General features: G+C 40.7%; 1 protein-coding gene and 1 long non-coding RNA gene across 4 annotated transcripts in view; one reads left to right on the top strand and one right to left on the bottom strand.

Moving 5' to 3' along the window:
* The window catches only part of HIF1A (hypoxia inducible factor 1 subunit alpha), a 34,812-nt gene extending 23,981 nt beyond the window's left edge, over positions 1-10,831 (top strand). For both annotated transcript variants that reach the window (XM_064460975.1, XM_064460974.1), the window contains exons 9-15: positions 24-244; positions 430-710; positions 1,245-1,367; positions 1,582-1,976; positions 2,825-2,933; positions 5,673-5,799; positions 5,965-10,831. In XM_064460975.1, the coding sequence (XP_064317045.1) occupies positions 24-244; positions 430-710; positions 1,245-1,367; positions 1,582-1,976; positions 2,825-2,933; positions 5,673-5,799; positions 5,965-6,116 (1,408 nt within the window). In that variant the 3' untranslated portion in view covers positions 6,117-10,831. The remainder of the gene's footprint in view (positions 1-23; positions 245-429; positions 711-1,244; positions 1,368-1,581; positions 1,977-2,824; positions 2,934-5,672; positions 5,800-5,964) is intronic.
* Positions 1-14,159, bottom strand: part of LOC135315054 (uncharacterized) — a 36,991-nt gene extending 22,832 nt beyond the window's left edge. For both annotated transcript variants that reach the window (XR_010374506.1, XR_010374507.1), the window contains exon 1: positions 13,459-14,159. This is a non-coding gene — a long non-coding RNA (uncharacterized LOC135315054). The remainder of the gene's footprint in view (positions 1-13,458) is intronic.
* Positions 14,160-14,166: the final 7 nt, after the last annotated feature.

Raw genomic sequence — 14,166 nt, 5'->3', positions numbered from 1 at the left:
TCATCTTCCTCTCTGTCTGACAGTGGAATTGTCCAGAAGGATTTGATTTTTTCCCTTGGACAAACTGAGTGTATGCTGAAACCAGTGGAGTCTCCTGATACGAAAATGACCAAAATATTCAGCAAAGATGACCTGGATGACACCAACAGCCTTTTTGAAAAACTTAAACAAGAACCAGATGCTTTAACTGTGCTGGCCCCAGCTGCTGGAGACACAATTATCTCTCTAGATTTCAGCAGTAATGGTGGGTGTGTGTTTAAATTGGAGAGCATGCTAATTAGTAAAGTTAGTACTTTATGGTAAATTTTGAAAAATACCCTCCCGGTATCACTTGCCTAGTGGTATTTCAGCCACTATTTAAATTTAATGAGGTCCGTAGACACTCTCAGTACTGTTACTTAGGTTGATGGTTTCTTTTAATTTTTATAGAGTCTGATGAACAACAATGTGATGAAGTTCCTTTGTATAACGATGTAATGCTCCCCTCATCCAGTGAGAAATTGCAGAATATAAATATGGCAATGTCCCCACTACCTGCCTCTGAAACTACAAAGCCACTTCGTAGCAATGCTGATCCTGCACTCAATAGAGAAGTTGTATCAAAGCTGGAGCCAAACACAGAGCCACTCGAACTTTCTTTTACCATGCCTCAGGTGCAAGAGCAACCAACCAGCCCTTCTGATGCAAGTACCAGCCAAAGTTCACCTGAGGTTAGTTACATAAATTGTATACGCTGCCATTAAAATGTATGTGCTGTTGGGGCTTGTGGAGCAAATCTGGTTAAGGATGCAGCCAAGACAGGAATTTAAAATTATTTCTAAGTTACGACTTAATTAAGCTCATGCCATGATCCAAGCAAAAAGATAAATTTTCATACTGAGAATTATCTTTTCATTGAAGTAAGTCTTGCAAATGCATGCAGTAACACCTGATGGAAATAAGAAGAGCTTGGGATTGGTCTTTCTAGAAAAGAATTGGTTCAGAGACAACTTCTGTAAACAGCAAATTAGTTGCAATAAATTACTGCGGAGGCTACTTCAAGGTTCCAACTAATCGTGTGCTTCCCAGGTGGGGTAAATTTGAATGTATACAGATAAATGTGTTTTCCTTTCCCATTTTAATTTTGTGCAACTGTAGCTTGGAATTAGATTTTTACGTTAGAACATTTTTCAGAGAATCTGTAGATACAGTGCAAAATTATGTAATGACAGAAACTTAAAACTGCACTCAAATTGTTTTCACAGCCCAGTAGTCCCAACGACTACTGCTTTGATGTGGATAACGATATGGCTAATGAATTCAAACTGGAACTCGTGGAGAAACTCTTTGCAATAGATACAGAGGCAAAAAATCCGTTCTCTACTCAGGTAATGTACATTACTTTAAACGTCTTAATACGTGTTCTCAATGTGCTTCTCTTTCTCTTAAAATGTCTTCAGGAATGTCCTTCCCCTTTCATGTAATATTTTTATTAAAATAAGTTGCAAAAAAATTGGTAGAAGGAAGAGCCTTAATGAAGCCATGAAGTCATAGCTGAGATGTTCTGACATACTTATAATTTTTACCTCTTGCATTTTCTAGGAAACTGATTTAGATTTGGAGATGTTGGCTCCTTACATCCCAATGGATGATGACTTCCAGTTGCGTTCCTTTGATCAGCTATCTCCACTGGAAAGCAGTTCATCCGGCTCTCAAAATGCTGCCACCGTTACCATATTTCAGCAGACTCAGACACCATCAAGTACTGCTGATGAAATAAAACCAGTAACAGAACGTGTGGATGACGTGAAGACGCTAATGGTTCCTTCATCTCCGGTCCACATAATCAGTGAAACGAGTAGTGCCCCAGCGTCACCTTACAGTGGCAACAGGAGTCGAACTGCATCTCCGATCAGAGCAGGAAAAGGAACATTGGATCAGACGGAAAAATCTTGTCCAGGAGTGCCCAGCTTGCTAACAGTCACTCTGAATAAAAGGTATTTTAAAATAAGTGAAGCTTAAGCCCTAGTATCTGTTGAAGAAATTAGATGTAATACACTTCTAAATACTGCCAGCTGTTGTATGTTGTCTTCAGCATTCTTCAAAATAGAAATTGATATGTTTAAATTTGGATATTACAAACAAATTTTTTTAATATAGTAAGCTTCCCTTAAGTTAATTTTGCAGTAGATTTTACATAAACATCTTTGGTAATAGGCAGCTGCTGTATGCAAACTGAGTTTGTAATTTTGTTCTGCTCTTGTATCTGACATGCAGCCTTTTTAAAAGAATGCTGTAGACAATTTACAAGTAGTTATACCCACACAATATTTCTGGTGCTTTTCTTGTCTGCTTCGTTACGAGGTAAGAGGTGACTGCAGTCTGTGTGCTACATGTATTGCTTTTAAAACGAGCCGTATTTCGTAATGATGGACTGTGGCATTTGTAGCAGCTATTTATCATGATAGAAAATCCTACCAAGTCAGCCATCAGACCTTTGATACATAGAAGCTTTATCGGTATATAGAAATAGTCAGAATAGACTTCTCCTCACCCTTCCCTCCCTTCTTTCTGTTGAAAGTGAATTGCTGAACTTTTATGCTTTGTTTTTTTTTCTGCAGAGACTTTAAAATTTTTGTGTTAACTCATTCTGAGCTTCACAGCAAGATTAAAAGCTAACATTTGCTATGCTCATAGACAATGATTATTGAAATGAGTCAGCTGTGAAAGAAAAGTAGTATAGTTCATAAATTCCGTTCTGTGATATTGTATGTAAGTGTCCTCAAAAGAAGAATGGCCTGAGGATAGTAGAAACGTCTTAACAGCCTGAATCAATTTTTCTTAGATCTACTGCAATGGATGAAGAACTAAATCCAAAGATGCTAGCTTTGCATAATGCTCAGAGAAAACGAAAAATGGAACATGATGGTTCACTTTTTCAGGCAGTTGGAATTGTGAGTTTTGTTTTTACCATTTTCAAATATTCACTTTTAACCTTGCAATTTCTGAAATGAGGCATCGGTGCAGACTCCTGAGTTTAGCTGTTGGTGTGCAGTGGAATCTTGGGAGCAGAGATAATTGTTCGATGTGAAATTCCCACATATATGCAGATACTCTGATTTTAGTTCTCTCTTACTGTCAGCTGTTTCAAGAGCCCTCTATACGCAAGCACATTTCTTGATTAGGTAGAAGATACTTTCTTGTGAGCATAGATGTTCTTCAGTGGAATATGCACAAATGTAAGACATCACATTTAAATTTATAATTGCCAGATTTATTTTACTTTTGAGTTCAAACTCTATTTTCCTGTTTCTCAATACTGGAGATAGTGTTCTTTATGCTTCTTTCTATGCTTTGATTTTTCCACCGGATCTGAGATTCCTTTATTTGATCAGATAGCAAGACCATGTGAACCATAAGGGAACAGAATTCATATAACCTGGTAAATGTGTATTACTACCCCTTTCACTTCATGCACGCTCTCTCTAGTATTAGCATGTGTAGCTCATCATCATCTGTCTTAGTTATTCAAAATAAACTTTTTAGGTATTCTTAGATTTCACTGAAGTCTCTTGATTGGGGCTATCCAGCTTGTTATTTTCTGCAAGGGTATTTTGTCTCCATAACCTTTGTGTCTTACTGTCAGGTCTTAGTATTTTGAAATCTTGACCTTTGCCATGACATATTGTTACCTCTCTTCCTGCCTTCATTGCAAGTTAAGTTTTACACAGTTAATTCTTAGTTCTTCTACTGCAGTGTAGCCTTTGAGATTCTTTGTTTCTCTAGCGGTCCGTCTCCTAGGCGTAGTCATCCATCATGTCTTACAGCGCGGGATTATTCTTCTGAACTATGAATTATTCCTGTATTAGCATTCTGGTTTGGGCATGAGACAAATCACTGTATACTGTCTTTATCATTGCTCTCCTCTAGAAGAGCTGAGAAAGCTTTTGTGTCCATTTTTTTTCTATGAAGCAAGCAGACTTTATTTTTTTAAGATTTTTTTTACTTATACCATTGTTTTAATTTGCTAAATGCTTTGGACTTTCATGCATGTTGTTCTGTTGCTTCCAGCAGCCCTGTAAGAATTCACAGCTCTGCAAGACACTTTATTGCCTTCCATTGCCTCTTCTCATGCTACAGCTGTCAGTGTTGCTGATAAAATATTCAAAATAGCATGGGATGCCATTAAATACACAGAACAAGCAGTTCTGTATTAACTGCTATAATAGTGTTCAGGCCTCTGTGCTTAGTGACTTTTTAATGCTTACAGATTCAAACTTCGTTCTTTGCTAAACCTTTTTCTTTTTTCTGTAACTGACAAAAGGTGTTACAAATATTTTGACTTCTGCACAGTCAGAAGCTGAATTTTCCATGTAGCTGTATCTTACTGACATTATTTCAAGGAACTGCTTTTGTTGTTTGGCTTCTTTCTCCACAATGGATTTCTGAGATGATGAACTAGGCCTTGCGCACACACAGAAAAATTATGTTAAATCCAGGCTTATAATACATGGTATTCTGGGATTGTGCAAAAACCTGCCACAAATTCTTAGCTGTAAAGAAGAGGGACTTGTTTTGCGAAGACGGAAAATAAGTGAAGACCAAAGTAAAATACTACTTTAGTTTTGTAGAAAACAGGAGGATTAGACATGGGCAAGATGTGTTATAGTAATATTACGAAATAATGATCCAAACCATTACATTGAGAAGGATATTAGCTGTATCTGTCGTAATATGAAGGGCTGTATTGCACAGTAAAAACTAAATAAAAACCCCCAAAATAAACCAGCAACAATGTGACTGACTTTACTATGAAATGCAGCTTCTAAGTCTGAGTTGTTTAACTATAACTTCTATTATACAACTGTCCTTTTGACTTGCGTGAATGTTTTATAACCTGAAAACATACATTCTGTACTATTTTAAGTGTTCAGGACAATGCTAGTGTTCTGAAATACCTTTTCCTCTTTTTGCAGCAGTCAGTACTAATAACAGGACAACACTTTGCGGATTCAACTACTTTTGCTAGCAAACTTGATATTAAGATGGTGTTTTTTCCTTCCATCCCATCTGTTTCAGTGGCAGCTTCTTCTTACATATCCTAATGTAGGGGCCCTTAAAAGCTTTGATCTCTGTATCTTCTGTGCTTCTGTCAAAACAATATGCTAAGGAGCCGTATCTGCAATAGACTGGCTTAGGACCGCATTCCCCACAAGACTAGGGTCAGATGGCTTGGTGGCTATAACTGGAGCGCAAGCAGAATTTTACATCTTAAATTTAGATAGAATCAACCTACCGAGGTTCCTGAATCTCCTGTCTATCCTAGTAATTCTAGTGCAGAAAACCATTAGAGACTTCAGTGAAAACCTGATGCTTACTCACGCAAGAGCAGTGGTAATTAAATGGGTGTGTATGTGTACATGTACATGCTAATCTTGAGCATGGCAACTGATGATAACCAGGATTTAGTAATTGTTTTCTGTAAGAGAAGTAAGGTCTTGAAATCTGATTCAGTTTTACTTTTAAATAATTTTCAAGGCCTGTGTACTTGGAAATATAATTCTCCCCAAGTTCTGAAATGAAGTCCACTTAAAATTGTAGCATTAGTAATTAGTGACAGGAACTGTTTGGAAGAGGGATGTGGAGGGCTAGAAAGATACAGTTTTCAATAAAGATTTATTTTTTCTTTTTAGGGGTCTTTATTCCAGCCGACAGGTGACCGTGGAGGAAATGCATCACTTGCTTGGAAACGTGTGAAGGGATGCAAAACAAATGGTCATAATGGAGTGGAGCAAAAGACAATCATTCTACTATCAACTGGTCAGTATCTTCGTTTAATATGTAGAGGGGGGTGGAGAGGGGCTGTGTGAAAGTGAACCAAGTGACAAAACCACAACCCAACTTAACTCCTTTAAGAAGAATTTTGGAGGAAAGGCTAAGCATGGTGAATAAAGTGCACTTTTTTTCCTTCCCCTCCCTCTTTAGACATAGCAAGTAAACTTCTAGGGCAGTCGATGGATGAAAGTGGACTGCCCCAACTCACGAGTTACGATTGCGAAGTAAATGCTCCCATACAAGGCAACAGAAACCTGCTACAGGGTGAAGAACTGCTCAGAGCTCTGGATCAAGTTAACTGAGCTTTCACAATACTTGTTCCTTTTTTGGACACTGGTGAATCATCACCTAAAGCAGTCTATTTATATTTTCTATATCTGATTTTAGAAGCCTGGCTACAGTACTGCACTAATTCAGTTAGTTCAGTTTTGATCCCCTTTCTACTTATTTTGACAGTCTTTTTAATATGTTCTTTATGTAACAGTAACTCAAACTAGAGTGCATTTTTATAATTCTTTGGTACATACACTTTTATGTCCATTACATTTAAAACACACTTGCAGTAGCAGCTTTGAAATATGCACCTGATTTAAAAAAAAAAAATATTTATTTTTTGGCTGGGGAGGTGGTCACCAAAACTTATCAATAGTAAAATGTCAACACAGGAGAAACTGGCAATACTTCCATCCTGCTTGTCACAGGTAGTTGGAAGACTTGTGCTCTCTTACTCTTTATGTTCAAATAAGTTTTTTATTTTAATAGTTTTTATAAGAAACAACAATGCTTTGCAGCAGTGCATTGTAGCCACAATCGCACAATATATTTTCTTAAAAAATACCAGCAGTTCCTCATGCAATATATTCTGCGTTTATAAAAACTAGTTTTTAAGAAGAATCTTCCTTTGTTTGCCTATGAAAAAATCATGTTTAAACCTGGATTATGTCATTATTTTAGTCATGTAATATAAATTGTTCTTAAATGCTGTCTTATGCTTCTGACTTAAATGAGTGGTTAGTCAAAGGAAAGGCTTTGTCTGGAAAGGGCTAGCAGCATTTTATCTGGATTTGTTCTCAATTTAGAGAGTTTGATGTTCTTAAAGTAGTCACTTTGCCAGCTTGGAAAAAAAAAATCCCTGCCTGTAGTTGTTGAAGTTAATGCTAATATTGTGTATGATCTTAAATCTAAATGTGCAGCTTACCCTGTGTGGTATAGGTGATATTTCAAGCAGATTGTAAAACATCTTGCATTGTTAGCAAAGTTTTATCTAGTACTTCATTGAGTTGCTCAATATTTTGATGTTTTGGTTTTATGCACCTTGTTGCTATTAACATCCATATGTTTTCATGTAGATTTCAGTAACTTGAATATATTTAGAAGCCTTTTTATTTAGAAATATATAGTTGTCACGAACATCTTATTTTCCTATATGTACTGTACAAAACCTTCATTCACTCATTCTTTTACTCTTTGTGGTTGGATCTAACACTAACTGTATTGTTTTCTTACATCAATAAACTATATGTGGACCAGGCCCCCTTGGGGAGTGTGTTACCTGAGAGAAATGAGATAATTTATATTTTTGTTAGTGGTTATTGTTCATCCGTGTTCCCTTTTTAACTTAGAGTTGATTGGAAATCACTGCTTCCTTATTTTGATTGTAACATCTCCGTGTTAATTATTTGAGCCTTTTCAGTACTGAAGTCTCCTAGACAGTGTTGTACTATCGCTCGCCAAAGATGTTAAACTTTTAAATCTGTTATCGCACCAGTCAGCAAACTTGAAAGCAAGGAGACAGTGTATTTGTGTTACTTTTAGAGTGGAAAGATTCTCCCTGATGAACAGCTTAAAGGCTTGTCTCTGGAAGCTTTGTCAAGGTAACACTGGAAAGCAGGAAAAAGTAAATTTCACAAGAGTGATCAATTAAAGGTGGATTTTAATCACAAAACTGCATGATTAAAAAATTAAGCTGGTACTTGATGATAAAGCTTGTTCTACATTCTTGTGCTGTTGACGCAGTAACTTTGACTAGGTGACTTTTCTCACTTTGCTGTCATAAAACACAGTGCTACTGATAAAACCTTCTAGTGTGTAAATACAGTCAAGATATTCTGTGCATTCTTCAAATTAGTTTAAAAAATTGTCAATTTAAGAAATCAAATGTGGAATGCCACAAGAATTATTTTGGAAACTTTGGTTTCATTGGACTCTTGAGTCTTTTGAAATCGATGTTGTGGTACATAAGTCTAACCTGTTTTCTAAAATTACTGTTTCACTGAAACGTGCTTGTTTCAAACTGACAGAACTGTATTGAACTAAATGGATGCTATTCGTTACCAACTAAGAAGTTGGGAGCAGAAGGCGGAGTTGCACAAAGATAGCACACCTACATGTTTTCTTCTAACCTGGAGTTGAAGCTTTGTGAAGAGGATGCTTATATATATAATCTGCTGCTGAATATTAAAGATTTTCAGTGCAGCCTTTAAGCGTACAAAGCTTATGACGTTCTCTAGATAAAAGCAGCAGAGCTACTGCCTACCTGCTGCGTGAGAGTTTCTGGGGTGTCATTCTTTCCATGGCATCTCTTTCCCTTGCAGCAGTTAAAAGGTTTAATAGTGAAGTTACTAAAGGCTTAGGTAAAGCACCAGCTGGTGCAGGCATCCTTTAAGCTTAGCTCTGCATTGATTGACATGATGCTCTTGTGAGACAGTGAGGAGAATGTTGTAGACATGTGAAAGGTACAGGTGCGTTCTGTTTTTCTTACTGCCTCAGCAAGCTTTGAGCTGGCCTGGTGGGTTATCCTGTTTCATCTCTCAAGAGAAACTTCTTCCCTTCCTGCTTGATGATGATCTGCTGTTCTCTTAACATTATTTTAGAGGAGCCTGACCTGTTTGGATCTGTCAGTTCTTCTTCTGTGTACTTTAAGAGGGCAGTAAATTTTCAGAGGAAATTCCAAGTTAAATGGAGGAAGAAAAATCAAGTGACCCACATGATTCATGATTATGAGCCCAGTGGAATCATGTCTGGTCTTAATGGCAACAGCTGTGGGTTTAAATGAACCATGTCTCATCTAAGAATCTTCCAAATTATCACATTTTTTAAATTATGTATAATAATGTTCTGAAAAGTGACTGAAACAAGCAATTAATGAAATGAACTGCAGTAGGTGTATTGGTTTAATCTAGGGGGAAACCCCCCCCCCCCCCCCCAAATTAAAATACCCCCCACCCCCCCACCCTCCTAGAGACACTGAAGAAAGCATGGGAAAGTAACAGTAATTGCTCAGGCCTCGTACAAGCTTTGCTAAATACAGATGCAAGCTTGCAAAACCTAGAAGTACACCTTTTAGCTGCTTGTTTTGGTGTTTGGTTTCTTTTCTTCCTTAGTCTCTAGGAATACACAGCCTGATTCTAAACCTACTTTGGAGGACAAGCTTCTAGAATACATTAATTTCTAAATGTTTTCTTAGTGATTTTGAGTAATTTCTTTGCTCACTTGCTACCTTTTAAACTGAGGCACTACATTACTGCTGGTGAAGAATAAATGCTCTAAAGAAGAAACTGTAGGTAGATAGTGTTTCCTTCTGCATATGAAATGTACTAGATTTTGTGGAAATGATAACCTGAGGAGAATAACAAAGCTAGCTTCCAGAAGGTTGTTACTACAGCAGTAGTCAAGCCATGCCGCCTTTGTCGTATAGCACAATTATTATTTTTACATATGGATTCTAACTGATGTTTCTACCAACAGTGATCATTTTGTCAAAGGTGAAGGATTTTTTAAACCGGTATTGATGAGGACATCATTTGTTCCTTTACCTGAGTAGTGATAATTAACTACAGCTGTAGCTCCCCAAAAGTCACTGAAGTCTGCTGTCTGGTAACTTGGTCTCAGGTGCAATATTAACTAAATTAAGGAAGCCTGGAGTCTAAAGTACACCTTTCTAACATGCCTTCCTCCCATGTAGTGAGGTAGGTTTGGACTGTATGTTGATCTTTGAAATGGAAGCAATTTGCTCTTAAGTTTCCATTCCTGTGTGTCTGTGTACACACATTAAACTCTCCCTAAGTAATTGCTGAATGAAAGAATCACAGGTTAAGGCCAGAAAGGACAATTAAGACTACACATAACACCGGTGACAATTTAAAGACTTCAAAGCTTATTTTGGATGAGTTGATCAGCTCTGCTTCCAATGAAATAACTGTAGGAATCAAAAAATTCTGATGATTACAGGTTAAACTGTTGCATATTTAATAAAAAATTGTCATTATTTAAAAAGCGGATTAGCTATTTAATTAAACAACAGTAGCTAGAGGCAGAAATGTGGGCTGTTTCACCAGTGTCTGTGGGCAAGCCTTCCCCCCACTACACTGCTGCATTAATCCTTTGATGAATGGGGCTGTGGAGGTGGTGAGTACCTGAGCACTGTGAGCAGGGGACAGCTGGACATGCCCCAGGTCAACCATCTTTTTCCTGTCCCCCTGACGAGCTGCTACAGAACACACATCTCACTCAAATGTCCCTGCACTTACGCACATTATTCAAACTGTAATTGTCCAGCATGAAAATAAACACTTCACAGGCCAGGAGTACTCTGTAGGAAGACCATCTTCATAGCAAATCACATCAGTTGGGTACCCAGCTTTTGTTAAAAATACCACTAGCAATTAGGCACTTGACTCCCTGGAAAGCTCCGTTCTGGAGAACTGTGATTTTTGATCCAAATCCTAGAAATGAGTTGTCATTTTCCTTCTGCTTCCCTGTTTACCTTGAGCAAGGCTTGCCAAGTTACCAAAAAGTTAGAGTTTGCTACTGGATTTATACAGTATGGTAGATTTTGTGAATAATAGTAGTATTCTCTCATGAAGAATTGGTATATTTTAATGGAATTCTTTTTTTGGAACCAAGTACAACATATTGCAATTGATATTTCTCTTGAAACATTGACATACTTGTGACTGTATTTCTTTTTGATTGTGTAACAGTATAAAATTCAATAAAAGAGAGGGTTTGTTTCTAATTCGTGACATTTGTGATTTTTCTGTTCATCCATTATTCCTGTTCTAAAAGATGGAGATGGCAGGTGGCAAAACCACTTTTTAAAGTGAAATAAATAACCACTGTGCAGCATAACTAAAACTCCTTGCTTGTTTGAGGTTTAACTTACCTACTACTGAAGTCAGAAACTTTGACACTAAGAATACATGCGGTCTGTTTTCCAAAAGCATTTACAAATTCTGTCTTGCCCTTAACAGCTGAATCCTGTTCACCTTAGACACAATGCTTATCCCACCTGCATTAAGACGACCTCGTGCATGAACAAAAGAGGTTAAGCATGTAGGATTTAACAACTGGGACGTTAGGGACTGTGGAGGCTTTCCTGTGGGAAGGTAAAGAGAGGAGAGAGCAACAGCTAGGGAGCCAGAGGGACAGAGAACATTTATGAAACCTCGATGTGACTACACAAAAAGAATGCCCTTAGTAAGAAAACAGAAACTAGCTTGAAGCCCAGATGACATCTCCAGGTGATTTCAGTTGCTCTCAGTACATGCAAATAACTTGACAGGGTCTCATGACTCCTGCCGTGTTATTAAATCAATACCACTTCCTATTGCACAGGTCAAAAATCTGTTGCAATGTTTTTGCTTTGTTGGGAAGTCTGAAAGCAGAAGTCTTGTGCAACTGCTATCACATTAGAATGTGATTTTGTTATTTGGTATTAGTGATACATTTGTACATACAGAAGTTTGAATACACTATTTAATAAAATATATCCATGATATATTTTCATAAATATCCATGAAAACATGATTTATGTTCATGTTTTCAGTTTGAAAATGTGTTCTAATACAATTATACAGGTGTTTAAAAAAGTTGTCTTGTGCCATGTGCAACTGGAGAACCCTGTTATTTATATCAATGCAGGATAAATGGCTTTTTAACTTACAAGCTAGGAATTAATAGGGCAAACAGGACTCCACGTTTTGTTCAGGAGTTCAAAACGAACGCAGAAGATACAGTAATCAGGACACTCTTCCTTACATCATCTAATTATTTTAAATTTTCTTTAGTTTGGAGGCCACTCTTAAGAATTAAAACATACTAATGAAAAAACTGGAGGAGCAGTAGATGAAAGCACACACTATTGATAAGAGTATTAATTAGCCTAAAAATTGACACTATTTCATCATATACACCACAGAAGGGGAATTCTACAGACACGTGCTCTTTTTTATTCCTCCACATTTTCATTCTGTACACCGTAGCCAAAGTTTCTGCAAGGAAGGACTGAGCACAGGTTAACATGGGCACAACAGCCTCATCCTCACTACATCTTGCATCATCTTACACAATGAAAGCATCATGATACGCAGCCCCATCTGCCTTAGAAAAAAAAAATCCACCTAGCATTTCTTGAAACACCATCTCTGAGGAATCACAACACTCACTGCATGCTTAAAATACAAAAAAAATCAGAAAACGCACTCAAGCTTTGCAAATTCTGCATCACTTCAGAACTAAGCTCCTCCGCTCCTTTTAAATGAAGGGATAACTCCTGTAACTAAGTAGGGCTTGGCTTGATCTGTAATGACAAACTTGATGCATCAATTACTAACTGCCCTGTGCTTTGAATCCTTAAGTCCATAGGTCTGAGGACATTATAACTGTTTTCCCAACAGCATTGGCATTCTGTTTCAAAATCAGTATAATCTGTTGAAGGGAGGGTCACATACTGGATGAATGGGGTCACTGTCCTATATCTCTAAACACGAATCCAAACGACAGATGAAAATGTCTTATCTTTTCAGAAAAAAAAAAAAAAAAGCCAAACGAGAACGTAGCAGGTGCAGCTTTTGCCCTGCAGCTGCCAAAACCTGCCGGTTCCTGTGTAACGGCTCTGGTAAGGCTTCTGTTCCTACAATCAATGAAAGTGGCAATCAGCTGATGGCCGTTCATTTCTTAATCATCTATACAGGCGAGTAAAGGTCACATTCCAGCAACCTTTTGGGAAAAATAATAAATGTGGAAAGGCGCTTTTGTGCCTGAAGCATTGTGGAAGATACTGTCACTGTTAGGAGCTGACAGCTTGAAGTGCCCGGCCATAAGGAGCGACCTTTGGATCAGTTAATTGATGCTAATGGTGAACTGGAGAGCATCACAGTAGCAGAGCCAGCAGAATTTAAAATTCATTCTGCAGTGCACGATTATTTAAGAAAGCGAAATGCGAATCTTTAACCTGACCACGGTGCAAAACTCCTGCAGGGTTACATATCCTCCTACAGGCATCACACGACGCACCATCCCATGCGGCTTTTCCTACATGCCCTTCTGGCACCCGCTAAGGCTCCCCGAGCGCAGGGGCGGCCCCCCACCAGCCCTCTCCCCCCACGGGTGCAGCAGCACTCAGGCCCTCTCCTGCGGGCGCTGCTGCCGCCCAGCCCTGCTCCCACAAGACCGCAGCCCGCCCCCCGGCCGCCCATCACGGCAACAACGGCGGCGCCCCGTCCCTGAGCCCTCCTGGGAGCTGCCGGGCTTCCCGGGGCGGGGGAAGCCGGCACCGCAAACGACTCCCCCAGAAAACCCCCTGCGGCCGCCCCGAGCCGGCCCTCGCTGCCCGCCGCCTGCCCCGGTACCGCGGGTCCGTACTCACGCGAGGCGCGGGGGCTCCCTCTCCGACGCCAGCGCTCCTCTCCCCGGCCGCCTCGGTAGCTGCTCGCCCTGACGTGGAGCTCTGGGGCAGGAGAGCCCCCGCCGCCCGCCCGGCTCCGCGCCGCCGGCGAGGCCGCGCCCACCCACCCTACGTGCGGCTCGGCAGCCGCGGCCCCCTCCCCGCCCGCCCGGCTCGCCCCGGCCGCCTACGTGTGGCCGTGCATGCGGGGCCGGGCGGCTCCCGGGCGAGCCGCCGGCCGAGCCCCTGCCGCCGCCGCGCTCGCTCAGGCGGAAACGGAGCTTCCCGCAGCCGCCGGCCGGGAGCGTGGCGGGCCGGCACGTCCACACGGCGCTTTCCCTCAGAAGACCCTGCCGTTCCCGGGACTGCCGGGCCGGCGAGATCGGGGGCGAGGGTGGGGGTGGTTCTGCGGGGAAGGCCGAGGCCCCACCGGCATCCCCAGGCTCCCTGGGGCCGTTGGAGAGCGGCAGCTGCCCGGGCTGCTCCTTCCCGCCCAAACCCCCTCCTCCCCGCGGGTTTACTCCCCGCCTGCGCCCGGGGCCAACCGAGGGATGCGCTGGCTCTGCGCCCCCGGGGCAGGAGGGACAGCCGCCCCGGGGGCGGGCGGGCGGGCGGAGCGGGCTCCTGCCCCCGCCGGGGCCGCGCCCCGCCCCCCAGGGCCGCTCTCTCTCACCGAGAAGCCTTGA

This window comes from Phalacrocorax carbo, chromosome 9 (assembly GCF_963921805.1).
Source record: "Phalacrocorax carbo chromosome 9, bPhaCar2.1, whole genome shotgun sequence".
NCBI classification, from domain to species: domain Eukaryota; kingdom Metazoa; phylum Chordata; class Aves; order Suliformes; family Phalacrocoracidae; genus Phalacrocorax; species Phalacrocorax carbo.
The sequence above is the reverse complement of the archived record's forward strand: the minus strand, read 5'-3'. Positions and strand labels throughout refer to the sequence as shown.